The sequence below is a fragment of the Archocentrus centrarchus genome, chromosome 11 (assembly GCF_007364275.1).
Source record: "Archocentrus centrarchus isolate MPI-CPG fArcCen1 chromosome 11, fArcCen1, whole genome shotgun sequence".
Taxonomy (NCBI): Eukaryota; Metazoa; Chordata; class Actinopteri; order Cichliformes; family Cichlidae; genus Archocentrus; species Archocentrus centrarchus.
This window is the reverse complement of record NC_044356.1, coordinates 8,630,928-8,650,328: the sequence shown is the minus strand read 5'-3', so window position 1 is coordinate 8,650,328 and position 19,401 is coordinate 8,630,928. Positions and strand designations below refer to the sequence as shown.

Below are 19,401 nucleotides of genomic sequence, written 5' to 3'. Positions count from 1 at the left end.
ATGTTACAATACCTCTTTAGATTTCTTCTGAAGTGCCTCTGCGTCCTTTTTCAGTTTCTCTTTCTCCTTTTCAAGGTCACTTAGGGCTTTTTTCAAGTCATCAGCTTCTCTTGTGCTCTGTAGCCTCTGTGTCTCCAACTTTTGCACGACGATTTCTGTCGTTTGTTTTTCCGTCTCTTTAAGACGAGTTTTTGCTTCATCAGCTTGTTTCTTGAATTTCTTTGCCTCCTCTTCAGCTTTAGCTTGAGCATAGCTGAGCTCTTTTACCTTCAGTTTCAGTTTCTCGGCCTCAGACGCAACTTCGAGCTGCCTCTTTCTCTCGGCTTCCAGTGATTTTTGGAAGTCCTCTGTCTCTTTATCAAGGCGCTGCTGGATCTGTTTTTTGTCCTCCAAAAGTTTTTTAGCCTTTTCCTGTGCCTGGTCTTTCTGTTTCTGGAGTTCCTCTGCTTCAGCTTTCAGTTTTGTAGCCTCTTGGATGGCCTGCATTTTCTCTTTCAGCATTTTCTCTGCAAGGGCCCTCTGCTCAGCCAAGTCAGACTCAGCAATCTGCCTTTGTCTGGCAGTTTCTTCAGCCTCCACACTGAGCCTAGCAGCTTCCTCTGCGAGGCTCTTCATTTTCTCTGCTTCCTCTGCAAGTAGTTTCTGTGTACTGTCTTTGTCCTTCTGCATCAGGTTCCGGTTTTCTTCCTCAATTTTGATCTTAAGTTTCAGAAGCTCCTCCATCTGGAGCTTAACTTTTGACAGTTCATCCTCCACCTGTGCTTTTTGCTTGACAGCATCATTCACTTCACCTTTGACTCGCTGAAGCTCCTCATCCAACACCTTCTTCTGCTTATCGGTTTCATCCAGCTGGAGTTTAACCAGTTTAAGTTCCTTTTCTACCTGCGACTTCTGCTTAAGTGCTTGTTCTGCCTCTTTTTTATGCTTGGCCATCTCTGCATCAGCCTGCTGCTTCTGCTTTAGCGCTGCTTCCTCAGCAGCAGCTCTCTTAGAGGCCTCTTCCTCCGCCTCTTTCCTCAGTTTTTCTGCATCTTTCTGAGCTTTGGCCTGCTTAGCAGCTTCTTCTTCAGCAGCTTTTTTCAGCTTTTCAGCCTCCTCGGCTTTTTGCCGGAACAAGGCAGCTTCTTGCTCTGCTTTCTCTTTGGCCTTCTCAGCAGCTTCTGCAAGTTTCTTAGCATTTTTGAATTCATCTTTCAGCTTCTCCTGAGCAAGACTGTCTTCTTTATTCTTACTGAGAACATCCTGAGCTTTCTGCTCAGCAGCACTGCATTTTTGTGCTGCCTCTTTGGCTAGAATGACCTGCTTCTCTGCCTCTTTGGCAGCTTGCTCTTTCTGCTTATTTGCTTCATCGGCTTTCTTTTTGAGGCGTTCAACTTCCTCCTGAGCAGCTTTGCATTGACGAGCTGCCTCCTCTTCTGCTGCAGTTATCCTCTTCACCTTCTCCTCGGCCTCTTTCCTCTTCTTCTCTTCCTCTGCAGCAAGCTTTTTCAGTTTCTCTGCCTCTTTTTCAGCCTGAAGCTTGCTCTTCTCTGTCTCATCTGCAATGGCCTTCAGTTTCTTTAACTCGCCCTCTAAATCTGACTTCTCTTTTGAGGCCTTGTCAAAGTTGATCCTGATGATATGAATCTCCTCTTCGACTACCTTCTTTTGCCTCAACGTTTCTTCCACAATAGTTTTTTGTCTCTCCAGCTCAGAGTCAGATGAGCTCTTAAGGTGTGTGATTTTCTCCTCAATCTCTTGCTTGTGCTGAGCAGCTTGGTCCTCCAGCAGCTTTCTTTGATAAGCTTCTTCCTCAGCTTTTCTCTTGAGTCTGTCATTCTCTGCTTCCTTAGCTTTGAGGGCGATCTCTGCTTCAGTCTTCAGTCGAGTCGCCTCATTGATGGCAGCCAGTTTTTCCTTGAGGATTTTTTCTGCCTCAGCTCTTTGCTGCGCAGCCTCGTCCTCTGCAATCTGCCTCTGCTTCTTTGCCTCTTCAGCAACTGATCTCAGTCTAGCGGCTTCCTCAGCAAGTTGTTTCATTTTCTGCACTTCAGACTCAAGAAGCTGTTTGCTCTTTTCCGTGTTTGACAGTGTCACCTTCTCGGCTTCAATCTTCATCTGCAGCAGAGCATCCATTTCTCTTCTAACTTTAGCCAGTTCGTCTTCGAGCTGTTTTCTCTGTTTTTCTGCAGCGTTCACCTCGTTCTTCAGTCGCTGGAGCTCACTGTCCAACAGGCCCCTCTGCTGTTCAGCGTGCTCAAAGTCAGCCTTTAGGCGGATGCATTCTTGCTCTGCAGATAGTTTTTGCTGAGCTATCTGTTCAGCAAATTTCCTCTGTTTTTCCAGCTCTGTTTCTGCATTGTCCTTCTGCTTAAGTGCAGCCTCTTCAGCTTTTGCTCTTTTCTTGGCATCTCGCTCTGCTTCAACCTTCTGCCTCTCTGCTTCCTCTTGAGCCTGACTCTTCTTTTGAGCTTCCTCCTCAGCTTGTAGCCTCAAGCGGAGGGCCTCGTTGGCTTTCTGTCTCCATGTTTCCAGCTCTTTCTCTGCTTGCTCCCTGGCTTTGTTAGCTTCCTCTTGTTGTTTCCTGAGTTTGTCAGCTTCCTCCTGCAGCTGAAGAACAGTTCCCTGCTCTTTCTTGAGAGATTCTTCCAGTTTTGTTGCCTGTTCGTTGAATGACATGGCTTTGGTTTGCAGCTGTGTGGCAGCAGTCTTCTGTGCCACCTCTTCTACAACTTTAATCTGTCTCAATTTTTCCTCCTCAGCTTGTTTCATGCGCCTCTCTGCCTCTTCAGCTTGTAGTTTAAACTTCTGCAGGTCATCCAGCGCTTTCTGCTTTTGTTTGGCCGCCTCTTTCTCTGCTTCAGATTTGCGTTTGAGCTCATCTTCGGCATTTTTCTTTTTCTGAGTCTCTTCAGTCACCTGCTTGCGAAGCCTTTCCGCCTCCTCTTGAGCAGCCTTCCTGAGCTTCTCAGCCTCACCAGCTTTGTCTCTGAGCTGCTGTAACTCATTCTCAGCTGTGCTCTTCTGTTTCATCGTTGTTTCCAGCTGAATTCTAATTATGTGGATTTCTTCCTCGATCTTTGTACGACTGGTTAGCGCGTCTTCCAGCTGCTGGTTCTTGGACTTGATCTCCTGCTCTGACAGACTCTTCAGCTGATGCAGCTCCTGCTGAATGTTTTGCTTCTGTTTTTCAGCATCCACTGCAACATCTTGCCTCTTATTGGCCTCTTCCTTCATCTTTAATTTGAGCTCCTCTGCCTCTTTCTCTGCTTTGGCCACAGACTTAGCATGAGCTTCAGCCAGCTGTTTCTGCTTATCTAGTTCCGCCTGCATCTCTGCCATCCTTTTCCTCTCCTCTTCTTTAACCTTTTCAGAAGCTTTCTGCATCAGTAAAAGCAAAGGAGGAGTGAAGGGAATTGAATGTTAGAGGTGTTAGATTATAAAATATAACTACAGGTACATGAAAATATGTTAGAGTTACGGCTCATGATACAGAACACTTTTAACTGGAGGGAAAATACTGTATTGAGAAATGCTTCTCATGTCCATTTAACGTATGGCACACAATGTATGACACTTTACTTCACAACACAGGACGACACTACACGTTGCTTTCATGCACAATCGGTGTAAAATATCTGGTAATATTTTACAGTTCTCTATATTATGGAGTTGCTATAAACAACTGCAAATTCCGTTTACAAGTGAACTCATCGCAGTGTCACTATCTTCAAGGTGTGAAGGTTTTGCTGCAGCAGAAATATTTTAGTGATAAACTTTGAGATGTTATTGCTGGGATTTAAATTGTTGTATAATTCAGTCACAATTTGATAAGTATGGGTACGGTTATTTCTATGAATAATTTAATTTCTTAACATAAACAGATTTTAGTGAAAAGTATAAAATAATTTTAAAAAAGGCAAAGAAGAAGAAATAATTGACAGCATGCAAAATGTAGTGAGTGCAGATGAAGCTGCCACAGACTTTTATATATATATATAAATAAAATAAAACATCAGCAAGAAGAAGAGCATAGTGATGCAGCAAACACAGCATGATGTCATGTACAATGACACAGATGATTTCTACTGTTTAGTTAGAAGGTGGTGTTGCTGTGGCGACTGATACCCTACAAGGAAGGTTCATCATTTTAGAAACCTGTCATATTGACCCTTCAACTGAGCTCTGGTTTTGGGAGCAGCTGATTTATTTTAAGAAAGCAACAGTTTCCTGATTTTATTTCCAGGAGAAAATCATTAGAAGTTTCCTATTTTGATGATCAGATACTTTTGGCAGCTCCCTTATTTTGAAGGGGCTGCCACAGCAGGCGGCTCTGCGTGTTTGATTTGGCAGATTTATGAAGCACAACAAGTGATGAAAAAAATAAATAAACGCTGACCAGATCTGCTGCCTGTTTTTGTCTCACTTTAAAACAAATCTTTGGGTTTTGGAAAAACAAATCAAGACATGTGAAAGCATCACTCCCATCACTCCCACTCCCACTCAACCTGCTGTTGATGTTTCATCACACTCAGCAGAATAAACAGTAAGTTATTCAAAAGAGTGGAAAAGCCTCTATGCCACTGCATTATACTTTGGTTTATTAAGACAATAGAAGTTATTATAATAACTTGCAAATCTCATTAAGTGCTGATATCTACACTTCCAAAGGAAACATCTTACAGTCAGTCGATGCCAACCGCTCAGCCGGGGAAATGAAAGTTATTAAACTGAGAACAGTCTCAATAATGAGAGATTTCCAAAGACTCGTGAACCTTCCCTTCACTGCAGGGACGGGGATCTGATGTGAAGGCGAATGAAATGGACCGAGAGGATTGTTTTTAAATACCTGGTGCTTTGGGGTTAATTCATCTCTTAAGCACGTGACTAATATTCATCATGAAAAAGCACTGCGAGCAGGTCAAAAGGATCAAACACAACAGAAAGTTAGAAAGGAAGAAAAAGGAGGGGGGGGGGGCAGCAAAGATAAATTTTAAAATAAAGCATCCGAGAAGGCAGGAAGCCAAAGTGAAGCCTTCAAACTGTGAGTGTGGGTGATTTCAGGAGGAAATAAAGACGTGAACATCAAATTAAAATTGTTGGAGAAGCAGTTTGAAAATGTGACTGAATTTAGGGCCAAAGCTTGAAGCCAAATCAGAGTCATGTTTACAGACTGTGTGACATGATTTGACTAAATACACAGAGTGTGAGGGAATGAGAGACATGTAGTGTAGTGGGGATGTGATGTGTGGGAACGCTAGGATGAAACATAGGTCCTAAAACGGGACTCTGAGTAACAGACTGAGAAATTCGACTGTATTTGATGTCACGTTACATTAGTGAGGATTTTAATTGCACTGCTGTGTCCACTGAGTGTGCACACTTACCTCCTCCTCCTCCAGGCGGCGCTGTGTGTCTATGATGAATTTGATGTACTGGCTGGTGAGAGTCATCAGCTCACTGTAGCGGGTTCTCAGCGTAACATACTGAAAGAAATGAAGTAGCAGGTTTAATTTTCTCACATTCAATTAAAAAAAGAACTCTTAACTAAACGGCATCAATGATGTTTCTTCTTTTATTATATTTTGGACTCTAACCCTCCCCCCTGCCCCTCCAGCAGGTAGACACTAAGCCATATACCTGCTGGCTAATCACCGCAGCTTATATTTAAAGGTATGGAATTCATATATGTTCATATTTGTTGCTTCCTTCTTACATTTTAATGTGGAAAATTAAGCAAACTATATTCCCAAATGCCAAATGAACGCAGTTGGCAGTGATGGTATAGTCAATGAGTTCGTTTCATGTGCAAAGAACGACGATATCTGATTTAAATGCAGCGTTCAGCTCTTTATTGTCACTGCCTTTGGATTATTTTGTGTTCGTCTCCATCAGGTTCTGCTGAGATCTGCACAGATTTCTCCCTGCTGGCAGCAAAAGACAGCGACAGATTAACCAGTTTGCCCCATCATGAAAGCCTTCCCTGCTTCCTTCACAGCCCGAGTTTGGTCCCGCTGTGGCTGACTGCTGAAAATTCAAGTGTCCCAATATGATGAAATAAACATGCTGTGCAGTCACCTGGCCTGTGTTTGTGAGCCCTACCTCCTGAATGATGTTATCTGATGCACACTCCATTTTGGGCTTTTTTAGAGGAGATGCGATGGGGTCCTGGAGGGCTTTGTATGTCAAGATCTGGAACTCGTAGTCCTAAAAAAAAGAAGAACCAAAAAAAAAAAAACCTCATGTTAAGTTAAGCAATGAACTTTACTTTATTAAAAAGATGAAAATTTTCAGTATATACCTTGACAGAGTCGATATAAGCCTTTGCATTTTTCTGGCAGTTTTCAATCTCCTCCTTGTTTTTCTCAATTTCTCCCAGGAGTTTCTGCAGATATGATTTAAAACAGAGAATATATCAATATTAAGAACAATTTTGTTACATTGTTATAGCACAGTTCAGACTTTTTCTGCTAAAAGCAGGGGGAATCGATAATATTAGTAGAGTATAATGTATTTTTTGGTGCCATCACAGTGAACAGCAGAGGGCACGATGACTCTTCTACCCCACACAGCTCATTGGTTCCCTCTGCAGTACCTTCTCCTGTGCCAGCTGCTCCTTGAGAGCCTTGCTGTCACCGATTGGTACAGCCTGGATTTTCTCCTGCCTCTGCCTCGCGTCCTCGAGCCAGCGGATGAGCCACTCGTAGCTTTCACGGTAAGAGTTCATGTTGCGCCCGAGGAGGCCTAGCTCCCGCTGCCTCAGGTCCATCTGTGCAAACACAGCTTGCCAGCGCTCCAGGAGGCTGCTAACCAGCTGCCGGTAATGCTCCAGCTCGGCATCGCGCTCGCTGTGAATCCTCGTCATTTTGTCATTGATGGCCGTCGCCCTCCTGAGCTCGTCCTGTAGGCGGTCGAATACCACCTGGTCGGTCTCTGCTTCAGCACGCATCGACTGAGCGGAGGAAACAGCAACGTTAGCACTAAAACGATGCAGCCGTCTGACACACAAACAAACCTGGAGCCTGTAGAAACATCTCGATACCTTCAGCTGACTGCGTTGATCCTCCACTTCCTTCTCATCAGCTGGCACTTTGCTGACGTCACGCAGACGAGTCTCGTAATTCTTCAGTGTGTCTTCTGCATCTTTAGTGTTTCTGATCACAATGTCGATGGTCTTCAGCCTGAAAACAAGATGTTCACCTTTTAGAAAAAACAGAACTGTGGCTTAAAATTCATCCTTGGCGAATCATCGAGCCTCACTTGTCCAGGTAGACGGAGGAGAGGCCGTAAACATGCTCCATCTTTTTAAGAGTCATGTCCAGTTCGGAGCGCAGCACCGGGGCGGAGCTGGACTGCTGAGGAGATGCCAGAACCTCCTCCGTCTTCTCAGCAATGGAGCTCAAGTCTTTCTTCAAGCCCTCCAGCTCAGACTGGACTTTCTGTTACAAACAAACAGGCAGATGACTTGTTAGAAGAACCCTTTCACGTTTACTCGTATTTATTTCTGCATTCTTCTTTGTGCTTTTTATTCCTCACCATTTGCTCTGCAGTCTTCAGGGCGCAGGCTTTCAGCGGCTCTTTGTCCACAGGCTGCCGAAGACGCGTCACCGTACGATTCTCGCAGCCCTCCAGCCTCAGCCGAAGGTCCTTGATCTTCGTCAGGTAGGTTTTGCACACGGTCTCGTCTTGCTCTCCTGGTTGGAGCAAAAACATACTGGATTTTATGTATCAAAGAAAACTAATCCTGCATATATGAGCCCTTTTTAGTTCAAGGCACCGCATGTAAGATTAGATTTAAATATCAAACAATTGCATCAAAATTTTAACTGTAAGAGGTGCAGAATTAGTTTTAGGGTCCTAAAAGTTATTCAACAGCTCACAGAGTCAGCCTGAATGAATTAGATCAGAATTATCCATAATTAGTGAATGCGTCTGCACACTGAATGTACTTCTTCATGCTTAATTGGTTCTATGTTGACAATTTTTCACAAGTGCTCATTTTATCAATGCTTTGGCCATTCACTGATTAATACTGAGGATCAGCTGCCATTAAACCCATGCAAAGAGACAGGAGTCCACTGATAAGTGATGTTAGGAGGGATACCCAGAATCTGAGAGGGTGATTAGGCTGATTGAGTTGAAGCATGAAACGACACACAAACAGTACAACAGCTCTCAGTGCACACACACTGTTCAGCCAGTCAAAGCTCCTGCTGCACTTTGGCCACTTTAACAGAAACACCTTACCTGCCCGGGGCGGCACATAGTCTGAAATGTTAACGCAACAGTCAACTTACACTCAACTGAAAATTCAACTCATGTGAATGAGGAATGAAACAAATAAATGCAAACAGAAGTTATGAGAATGTTTCGAGCCGTGCTAAAGGTGACGAAAGAAACCACAGAGACACTCGAGAGACAGACGGTGCACACCTTGCTCTGCAGAGCTGACCATTGTGTTGTAGTGCTGGTTGGCTCGGTTGTAGTTGGACTCCACCTGCATGCGGTCCTCAGCCCCGAACGTCTGAGAGTCCTGGCTGTCTCTCAGGAAGTCCTGATAGTGCTGCTCGAGGTTCCTCAGTGCTAGTCGGTACTCCTCCACCCTCAGGGTCTTAAACTAGAACGTCAACAATGAAGGAGAACAGAAGGTGGATATCAAGATTCATGAAAACAACAGTTCAACACAAATATTTAAGAAAACGGCGTTTTAACAAGTACTGTAAGTGTGTAAATTATCAACCTTAAATAGAAATAAAATGACATAAATACTGTTGTTAGCTGTTCCATTTAACAACTAATCTGCAAATGCATAATCTTCACCCATAAATAATCTTTGGGGAAATCTATTTTAATGAGCTTTTTTTTTTTGTTTTCCATAGTGATCGACGGGCTTTGTGTTGTTACCATGCTGATGTTCCAGCTGTTGATGATGTGGATGTCTCTCATCAGGTACTGCCAGGACAGCAGGCTCTTCATGTCCACAAACAGCACCTGCCACATGTTCTGCAGCCTCTGGAGGTTTCCGTCCAGCCTGAGGAAGGCGAGATGGAGGTGAGGTTGGAGGTCAGTCTCCAGTGTGTAGCTGTGTGCACGCATTACAATATCAGCCGGGTCACTTCTGACTTACCCAGCGACGCTGTTCACAGCATCCCTGTTGGCAGGCGGAATCAGGAAGCAGATGGATGGTACGGCTGCCTCGCTGCCTTTATCATTCAGCACTCTCCACTTGTAGGGTTGCGAGTTGTTCAGCAGAGTACATTCGTCTCCTCTGTGGACGGTGATCTGCAAGAAGATGAAAACAGATGCTTGTGACTGACGGTAAACAGAGGCCATTTACGCATATTCTGTAAGTCCTATCAGGTTATTAGAAGCCAACCAGAGCTGGACACAAATCTTACACGCAATTAAGAATTTAACAGTCGTCATAAACATCGTAGGATGCCTCTTGCTCACCTCCATCTGCTTGAAGTCACAAACAGCCTGGATGGGCAGCTTTCCCTTTATCGGAGTAGCAGGGTTTCGTGGTTTCAGCTGGATGATGGTCTTGGCTCTCCGCTTCAGGCCTTCCAGGTGAGTTTTAAACTCATTCAGCTGCTCCTTCTCATCCTGGGAAGAGCATATAAATTCCTCATAATTTCAGATTCCAATAATTCATAGACACGCAGCTTTAATGACATGGATTCATTTGCCAGTTAAAAACAAACCAAAACAACCCACAGCTGCATCCTGCAGTAGATCCTCCAGCCGCGTGACCGTGATGGAGCGGTCGCAGGTGTACTTCCTCTTCATTGTGTCTTGCATCTTTTTGAGCTTCTCCTCCGCCTCCTTCACGTCAGAGAAAAACTAGATGGAGAAAAAAGTCGATCATTTAAGCTACAGTGGTGCAAAACATCAAAACCTGCCTCACATGTGTGAGCAGCAACAGTAAGAAAAAAAGGGAGATGGATTTATAAGCATCAAACCTGATATCACACCCAAATTTATTCTATGTAAGTTGCACACTTTGCATTGGAGTGAACACTTAAAGACTGATAAAGTCAAGCTAGTAAACATACTTGGAAGTAGGCAGTGTTTTCTTTCAGGTGGGTTTCAATGCAGCAGCACAGCTGGAGGATCCAACTCCACTGAGTCTGCAGGGCTCCAGTGAAGGCCTGAGGAGGGAGGAGGAGGGAGGTGAAGCACAGATGAGAAGAACATAATCATGTAAGTTTAAATTTAACGTTCAACAAGGTGTCGTGCTCAGAGTCTCACCTCTATGGTCTTCTTGGCTGGGTGTCCGTCCCTCAGCAGTTTGTCTCCTGTGGTCTGGACACCGTTCACTTTCTTCTCCCGGAGCTCCAGCTCTCTCATCAAACCCTGCTCCACAGAAACATCATCATCATATCATTATCATCATCATCATCACAGCAAGAAACCAACGAGATCATCTCACTATTACTCTACCGAGTAGTTTTCCTTCTTGGCTGCCATGTTGGTGTTTCGCTCGCTCCAGTCGTAGTTGACCTCCTCTTCCTCTTTCTCATTCAGCCACATCAGCTCTTTGGTTGCTGCGGTGACAAAGGCATGAAGCTGGTCCATGTAGCGCAGACGGGCCTTTGAGGAGTTCTGCAGTGATGACACAGTGACACGACATGTTCAGAAACATGTTTGAGGGTTCAGAAGCAAACTAGTTAAAAATATTTTCAGGGTGTTTCCACGAGGCTGCTGGAGAATCAGCAGCTGTTCGGTTTCGACGTTTCTACAAGAGGACGGTGTGTTTTTCGACATTAGTGACTTTTTTTGTAACTTACCAGGAGCTTGCCATATTGTAGCTCCAGTTTTCCCAGATAGTCACGGTATGCAGCTTTACTGGCAGGTGACACCTGATTCTGGAGCAGGTGAGAGGTAATAAGACACCACAGAAAGAGAGCATTCAGAAAAACTACTGATTGTTACAAATAAATAATACGTTCTGTCTGTTTCCACATCAAAGTCAGTCCACATCCATCCATTTCAGTGCAACTGTCTGAAACACGAGGCTCTCAGGTCAAATCCACCTCTTTGCAAATTCACTTTAGGTTCTTGACCAGCTTAGCTGCAGTCTGCACAGCAATGTGTGCACATGCCAAAATAAATGCAGTTCTATTGGACCTGCAAGCTAACGAGCCATTTAACGTGAAAGGGCAGGAAAAAAAGAGTTCATACTGAAAACAGAATCTCTCCAGAGGTGGAGATACCATGTTTGTAACTGACTCAAGCATTTATGCAGGTGAAGGCTATATTGGACATCCATTTTTGATTAAATTAAAGCTAACGTGCTACTGCTAAATACCATTAACTCTCTCTCTCTCTGCACTTCACTCATACTTTATGGCATACCTCGTCAGCCTTGGCCCTGTCTATCTTTGAGCGGAACTCCTCCACACACTGATGGAGGCCTCGTTGGCTGCCCAGCTGGGACTCCACACTGGGCAGGTCGGAGCCCCACTGTCCTTCATCCACCCGGCGCTGGTTCTCCTCCACCCAGCTCAGCAGATCCTGGATATAGCGCAGCGTGACTTCATCCAGCTCGGGCCGCACCCTCACGGGAGCCTGCTGCAGGACCTGGGCGGTGTGGACCTGGGTCGTGTGGACTTGGGTCATGGGGATCTGTGTCATGGGGATCTGCGTGATGGTCACACCTGACTTGAGGCGCAGGTTATACTCGCTGCGGAGGTTTACGAGCCGCTCGTGGAGGCGATAAACTCTGAAGACAGAAACATTAAAAACACTGTGATTTTTAATTTTTTACCATTCGCCAGTTTAAAGTGCCTTTTTTTTGCAAAGTGATGTCAGGGGGAAGTCATTTAAAATGCTGCAGACTTTGGTTGGTTTATTTCTTTTGTACCTGCGATACATCTGCTCAGCTTGCAGGTGGCGTCCATCTTTTAGCAGCTGAACGTCATTGAAGAGGAGGCGGATCATCCCTTCTGCTTTTTCCAGATCTGCCTCCATCTCTGCTGTGTGCTGCGCAGGTTTCCCGGAGCTCATCAGCCTCACATCCTTCAACAAAGAGGGGGAAAAAAAACATGTTTAATTGACTGCAGATAATTTACAAAAAGATGCTTTCACGGTCCATCGTAAAAAGTTTGTGTCTCACCGTCTGCAGCAGAGTCTCCACCTGGTTGAGCTGCTCCTCGCACACCCCCGACTCCATCTGGACCTTGCTGACGATCCTCTGAAGTCGCTCCAGCCTGCAGGGTGGATGCAAGGTCAAAGGTCAGAAAGCATTTCAAACAAAGGAGTAGCCATCACCATACAGGATACTTTTTCTTCTTTCTCAAGAGTAAAATTGTTAACATATATTGTTACAAAAAAACAGTTAAAGCACTCACGCCGTCCTCCGGCGGAATAAATACTTTAACTCATATCCCTGATGCATGAAAGCCATGATGTCGCTCCTTTTGAGCTCTGTGTGCCCAGTGAAGCAGAGATGATCTGAAACAACCGAACTCACAGCTATGCCCCGCCTTCCTTGTGATTAGAAAACGAGTCTATGAGAGACTATTTTTTGTTAGATTGTCACCATGGCGATGGCGCAGCCATCATGTGTTTGCCCTAATATGAGCTTTACTTCCTAATCCACAAAGCCGACTCAGTTTAATTTCATTGCCAAAGTGGACGCTATCATTAGGAGATGAGTCATGCTCGTGGTCAAACAGTAACAGTTTCCTCAAGCTTTGCGGTTTCGCTGCAGTTTTGTGCTTTGGCAACACAGAGCATGTGATGAGGTTTGGATCGTAGCCTGGTTACCTCTCAAATTCAGTCCTGAGGAGACGCTCTCGCTCCAGGATGGCGACGTGCAGACGACCCCATTCTTTCTCCACGTCTAAAGGATGATAACCTGGCGGCACTTTGACCTGACCGGCCTGAACTGCACCCTGCAAAAGATAACACATAAAACCACATGAGAAAATATTTGTGGCCTGATTTTTGTTTTGCACTTACTGTACAAAAATTATTTCCTTTATTTGCCAAGATATCTTTTTTGCATGTGTGCGTTACAAAGGGGGGAAATGTATTTACAGCCAAGCTTATTTATGTATGTGCTACAGTTTGAGGCCTTCATTTCTTCATATTCTTTATGATTGCTGGCTCACCTCAAAAGACTTGAAGATGTGTTTGGAGCGGTTCTTGTCTGCCTCTTTTGCAGGGAGCTCCGTTTCCTTGAACTTCAGAAACTGACGCCAAAGAACCTGCAGATCAAATACGTAATAAAGGCATAAATAAGTTCATCACCAGCTTCTTGATCGGTGTCGCACTGATTCTTTCAGACTGCAGGACAGGATCCAGTCACCTCAATCTCCTCATAGCTGGTGGGGAACTTCCGCTCCTCAAAAACAAGGATGTGGTGCCTGATCCACTGCAGCAGCATGGTGACCAGCTCGTAGTACTCCTGCCAACGCAGCTCCAGCTCCTGAAGCACAGATGCAGACAGATGTTCAGATTGTGCACCTTACATGTAAAGGTGAGTACAAGTAAAGCTAAACTTACAATGGCTATAATGCAGACTCGTTTAAATAAGTCAGATTGCTGCATTTATATTTTGCTGCAGCTGCACGGTGGCACCTAAGATGTTGTCTCTGCTGCTAACAGACATTTAAAAAGAAGGAGGGCTCACATTGGCTTTGACACCATCTTGGATGTCTGGTACCCTGGGCATGGCATCATACAGAGAGGACACATATGTGATGATGGATTTCTCATCTGGATGCGGCACATCAACATCTGTACAGAGCGACAAAAAGAAAAAAAAACTGTCATGTTGCAGGGAAATAGAAAAAGCTGGGCGAGCGGTAACTTGAAATTTCTTACCTAATGACTTCTATAATAAGCTTATTTATAAGACTTCTCAAAGCAATAATTACAAATTGCTCTACAGAGTAAAGAAGCACCAAAACATTAAAAATAATTAAAATTTAAGATGTAATATTAAAACACAAAAACACTCACTGATGTTTTGGTTCCCATTTTGCAGCAGATAAATATCAAACTTGAATAACTATCAGAAGCTAATATGGAGATTTTTACTCTCACAGATGGGACCAAACACTGGTTCAAAGTGACCAAACCCACATCTAAGTATAAAGTAAATGTTTCCGGGTGACTCCGCTCACCTTCGGGATCCAACAGTCTGGTGACGCCCAGTTCTCTCTCTGCCACGCTGAAGGCCTGCTCCAGATTCTCCTGGTTGGACTGCCGGTACACTTGACTCATATCAATCAGAGTGGGCCTGCAGGCAGAGACCAACCAGGGAGAACAGATCAATACACTTTATTGCTGCTGATCGAGATTTCATTTAAACGATGAGGTTATGGGGAGAAAATGTCAGTGAGAGAAACGTTAGCCCAGATGATGTTTTATCCTTTCTCTCTGATTTCAGGTGGGCGGGGCTTAATCACTGATGGTGATTTGTTTGGTTTAAAATCTGGTTCATTGTCATTTGTGAAAAAGAAAAGCAAGAAAAACTAATTTAAAAGCCAAAAGCAGCAAAAATGCTTCTTAAAAACTATTATTTGATAGTGAAATTTTTCCATTAGCTGACTAATACAAATGTCTGCAGCTCTCCTGACAGGTTAAAAACACACTTGTTGCTTGTTGCATGAGTGAAGTTGCTGGAGGCGAGCTGGTCACGTGTAGTATGATTATTCTAATATGAAGGGCAAGCAAAGACTGGACTAATTACCACAGTGAAAATTAAAATTTGGTTCATACAAAAGCAACACAGATTTTCTCTAAGTGCTCTTTGCCAGGAAGCTAAATGCAATATAATAACAAGCAGGAACAAGATCAGGGCTTCTCAGACCTGTCAGAAACACCAGAGAGAAAGGTCACACAAGGACACAAAATATACAGGAAATTCTCCTCATACACTTCTACAACTCTCTGCATGTAGTACTCCTTCTGGGCTTCTCTGCCACCGTAGCAGGCCTGTCTGTAGGAGTTTCTGTCTCCACTCAGGTGGATGATGTGAGGCTGTGATCCTAGTCCCTGCTCCTCACTGTGGGAGCCTCGACTGGAGCGGGCACAGAGGCTGTGGGAGCTTTGGCCCAAGTCCGAGGAGCTCTCGGTGGGGATATCCTCACAGAACATGATCACCCGGTCGTCCAGATCAGTGATGGAGCCCACTGTGCTGCTGGAGGCGCTGTTTAGACGCCTCTTCGAGCGGAGCTTTCTCTTCAGGCTGTGCATTGTGGTAAGAGCCGCGTTTCCAAACTTCCCTTTTGCAAAAGCTGAAGTTAATTAAAAAAAAAACACGAAGCAATGGAAACCCGCTAGAAATTCCATTCTTGCCGCTCCCTGCTGGGATTGAAATAGTTTTCTTATTGTCCGAGGGTTTTGTTTTAGATTCCTCGCTGCAGTCATCTGGACATCCTTCTCTTCCTCTACCCAGAAAGAATCTGCGGCAGAGACGTTAGCGTAGCAGCGTTTTGCTGTAACCTGCCAAGCCTCCACCTCCAGGGCAGCCTTTTTTCCTCAAGTCAGTGTGAGCCATCCTGGCTCTTATTTCACAGAATAATGCCAGCTAAGGTCGACTTTCTAATAGTGTGTGCTGCTTTGTCTGCCGTGTTGCACAGAAGCAAAGTGGCACTCCACCCAAAGTGCATGTTTTGAGGATAAAGTCACCTCCTGTGGGTTTGATAGGGGGCTGTTAAACACTAGTTTCCTTACAGAGGAGGAGGATGGCAGCTGTAATCCACTGGATTCTTATAGTGACAATTTTTAACAGCATTAAACATTTATTTTGTTGCATTTTTGGTATAAAAAAACAAAATAAACTATTTCCTTTAGAATTAATTTCTATTTAACCTCTGTAGGATACATTTTAGGGGTCTCCATGTTCCTTTTTGACCGCAAATTAAAACCCAATTAAACCCATAGTTACCAACAAATCACAGGGTTGAGCAGGTTCTGATGCAGGCTGTTTATATCTCTCCGATCGAGGAGAGCCCGCGCTGAGATTAAGTATGAGTCCAAATAAAATCAAACTGTCCAAATGATCCATGGCAATGAGCAAGCTCTGTTGTTACTAGTACTTAGAAATATACAAACACAAAAAACAAAGGACAAAAAGCAAAAAGGTAAAAGCAAGAGGCCCTCCCGGGAGGTTGTGCCTTAGTAGTTGCTGGAAAAACGGACAACACGGACAAAGACAGTCGCTACATCTTCTCTCTCCTCCCTTCCCTCTCCTAACCGTGGTATTTATACTCTTTCCCTTTCTTTGTCTACGATTTGTGCTGAGTCTGCACTTTGCAAACTTTCGTTAGAAACTGCCATTAATTCTACTGTCAAAGGCACAAACATCCCGGAGCATTTTCAATACATCAACAAGACAAGAAAAATTCATCACATTAATTGTCAGCCACAACCTCCTTGAGGCCATCCTAAGGCACTCTTGGAGAAGGATTTACACTGCCCACACTTACACTTGACCAGATATGAGGGAGAATGACCAGATATGAGGGAGAAAATGAGGCCCATTTTGCCCCCGGACCTGTTGCATGGACAGATTTATACTTTCTTGATTTGCATTTCCAAAGTTTTTGGCTGTGCTACACAAGCAAGTTAGCCTACAGCTAGGTCCACTGGACAGAATTATCCCTATAACCAGTATAAATCAAAAAATGGGCAAACAGGATGACTGGTGTCCTGTACATGAACCCAAAAAAGGCAGCTTTATGAGCTGAGACCCCTAAGCATGAATTTGAATGAGCAACAGGTTCATCACGGGGCTAGAGCAGAAGATGAGTATGCTCTGAGGATGGTCTGAGAGGGCCTGCTTGGCCACAGCAGACTGTTAGGGAGGGGTAGCAGAGCTTCTGGGGCCCTGATCACAAATAAGAGCAACTCAAACAGGCCTCAAATCTTTCTGCTACTTTTAGACACACAATATGCATTTATTACAGTGTAGAAAGCAGTTTAGTTGCAAATAAACAGAAGTAGGAATAATAACTTTAAATGTCAGTATTGGATGATAAAAATAAATCCCAACACCTCACCGTGATGAAACAGCTATTTGGGACACATTGAAGAGCAGAATATGTGATTAAGCTTCTGTGGGAGTCACAGCAGTGAAAACTTCTGCAACCATCATGGTCAATTATATGCATTTATTTATTTATGGTCTTTTCTACGCTTATAGAGCACTTTGCACTAGAAGCTGCATTCACACATGAAACAAAGGGAACCACAGCTGCTTTTTAAAGCATCTTTTTAAGCCTGCAGTAAAGCGTCTGATATGTTTTCCCTTAAACTCCCCTTCAGTGCATCATTGTTACATCCAGTTTGCATGAATACGGAGTAAAAGTCTTTGGTTCCGACTCCAGCACGAGCAGCACGTGCAAAACAATGCATGATAAAATAAAATAAAAACAGTTAAAATGAGTCAGATATCATAACGGACTAACTGCAGAGACAGTTTATCACTGCTTCACTGACTGCACTGCAGGGTTAAAACGTACAGGTGGAATTAATAAAGGCTCAGGAGTAAATCCAGAGAGTGAAGAAGCAAACACAAAGGCAGGAGTGCAGCACTCATGAATGCACCTGTGCTTTTCCTGCTGCGACATGTCAGACGTCTGTTCCCGACCTCGGAGAAAGGTAAATGAGTTTTAAAGGTCAAACTCATAAATCCTAAACGGTGGAGCTGAAGCAGCAGATTTATAATTACAAAATGTTTAAATCTGGAATGAATGAGCTAAATAACGAATGAAAGAGGAAGTTACGCTCTCACTCGGCTTTTCTCTTACAGTAACTGTTCCACATTTTGTCCTGACAAGTCCAGCAAGCTACTAAAAGATTCAAATATGAATCTGGCATTCCTGCCTGAACCTACGGCAATAAATAAAAGAAGACACAACAACATGAAATATGCAAAAGGTTAAACGTGTGTAAAATTCATGTCCTGAGGTGTTACAAGATCCCCAAGTCCAGGCAAGTCGTCCCGACCTGAAAACGTGTGTGAAACTGGAAAAAACACCTCTGTGCCGCAAACGTCCTCGATCTCCATCCCTGCAAAGGCTGCGTGAGAATAAAGCTACAATCAAAACCCCTCACCTGTGTTTGTGGATGATGGCGTTGAAGAGCTTCCCGTCCCTCCAGCTGCCGGTGAAGTTGTCGCAGCGCAAGCCCTGGTATCCCTCCACCATCCTCTGAGACCACAGCAGCAGCTTCTCTTTGGCCGTCATGTCGTCCGACTGACCGTTCACCTGAATGTCCGAGATCTGGAGGCCGAGAGGGGCGACACATGAAGGAGGTCATAAACGTGTGCAAGAGCCACAGTGTGGCTTTAAATTTCATGCAAATTTCATAACTCCAAAATGAAGTCATGTGCAGAATAGCGTTAGCCAAGAGATCATGTCGTTTTTCTACCGTGTGACATGATGTGATGTAAAAATGTGCTTACAGGTCATCAGAGGCTTATTTAGACAACTTGCCCCCATTAAACTCTTTAAAGAAAGCACCACTAATATTAGTTTTTTGATTTTCCTGCTCGTTTCCTTTAAAGAAATGGGGAGAGACGCTGCACTGTATCATAGGAAAATGAAATTTCCTGGAAGAGCTGGAGGTGGTGGCCAATGAAATCTAATCTGGTGTGTCTGCTTAGACTGCTGTCCCTGCAGCCCCGACCCGGGTAAGCAGCGGAAAATGGGTGGATGGGATAATTACTTTTTTCCAACTTGGCATTAAGTATGAGTGAAATGCTAATTGGAAGGCAGACTAAAACTTTCCACTTTCCCTGCCGATTTCTTCCAGATTTGAGGTGAGTCACATTTGAAGAGTGTCCGACATCCATTCAGCTCACTGTTTGGAGAAAACGCTTTTTAATTACACGAGCACAAAACAGTAATTTTAGAGTGCGATCGTTTATGAGTCACAGAGTCACAGATCTTGTAAAGTTAGAGTGTATGTTCCAAACAAAACTTTAGGATAAATACCCCGGTGGCTGTAAATCAGAGCTGGACTGTGCAGCAAAACCTCCACAGAAAACTTTTTTAGGCGCTGCGAGGCTGAGCTATGAGTCACAAGAACAAGCTACTAAAATTTCCCACAGCAAAATGTTTGTTCCTCATAAAAGAGGAGAAAGCACAGAACAGAACACTTTCAGTGCTTCAGGTTTTGAACCACTGAGCACCCTCAGTGTGACCATTTGCATGAATCCATCACCCAGTAGTTCCCTGTGCCGTATCTATGATCAGATGGTGCTTTGGTATTTGTTTTGGTCTGGCTGACGCAGCAGACGGGCGGAGGTCTTGCCTAAAACTACGCACATACTGCAACAATCAAAGGAAACCTTTTGATAAACTCTTCTAGTTGCCTTTTTGACTCTTCGTAATGGAGACACACTGCCTGATGGATGATTTCAAACAATATCATCAGCTTCTTTCTGAGTATTTATCGTCT

At 44.1% G+C, this 19,401-nt stretch overlaps 1 protein-coding gene across 12 annotated transcripts in view; it reads right to left on the bottom strand.

The window, feature by feature from the left end:
• The window catches only part of pleca (plectin a), an 86,868-nt gene that overhangs the window by 8,414 nt on the left and 59,053 nt on the right, over positions 1-19,401 (bottom strand). For 9 of the 12 annotated variants that reach the window (XM_030741671.1, XM_030741674.1, XM_030741675.1 and 6 more), the window contains 27 exons: positions 18,055-18,221; positions 14,115-14,230; positions 13,619-13,725; positions 13,295-13,414; positions 13,098-13,193; positions 12,751-12,878; positions 12,098-12,191; positions 11,846-12,000; positions 11,338-11,704; positions 10,770-10,847; positions 10,423-10,584; positions 10,231-10,335; positions 10,035-10,130; positions 9,697-9,822; positions 9,433-9,585; positions 9,107-9,261; positions 8,884-9,010; positions 8,413-8,596; positions 8,227-8,247; positions 7,516-7,673; positions 7,240-7,418; positions 7,022-7,160; positions 6,575-6,931; positions 6,281-6,364; positions 6,082-6,186; positions 5,367-5,465; positions 13-3,360 (listed from right to left, as the gene is read on the bottom strand). In XM_030741671.1, coding sequence (XP_030597531.1) covers positions 13-3,360; positions 5,367-5,465; positions 6,082-6,186; positions 6,281-6,364; positions 6,575-6,931; positions 7,022-7,160; positions 7,240-7,418; positions 7,516-7,673; positions 8,227-8,247; positions 8,413-8,596; positions 8,884-9,010; positions 9,107-9,261; positions 9,433-9,585; positions 9,697-9,822; positions 10,035-10,130; positions 10,231-10,335; positions 10,423-10,584; positions 10,770-10,847; positions 11,338-11,704; positions 11,846-12,000; positions 12,098-12,191; positions 12,751-12,878; positions 13,098-13,193; positions 13,295-13,414; positions 13,619-13,725; positions 14,115-14,230; positions 18,055-18,221 — 7,026 coding nt within the window. The remainder of the gene's footprint in view (positions 1-12; positions 3,361-5,366; positions 5,466-6,081; positions 6,187-6,280; positions 6,365-6,574; positions 6,932-7,021; positions 7,161-7,239; positions 7,419-7,515; positions 7,674-8,226; positions 8,248-8,412; positions 8,597-8,883; positions 9,011-9,106; positions 9,262-9,432; positions 9,586-9,696; positions 9,823-10,034; positions 10,131-10,230; positions 10,336-10,422; positions 10,585-10,769; positions 10,848-11,337; positions 11,705-11,845; positions 12,001-12,097; positions 12,192-12,750; positions 12,879-13,097; positions 13,194-13,294; positions 13,415-13,618; positions 13,726-14,114; positions 14,231-18,054; positions 18,222-19,401) is intronic. The other 3 variants (XM_030741667.1, XM_030741668.1, XM_030741673.1) reach the window with 1 other exon arrangement.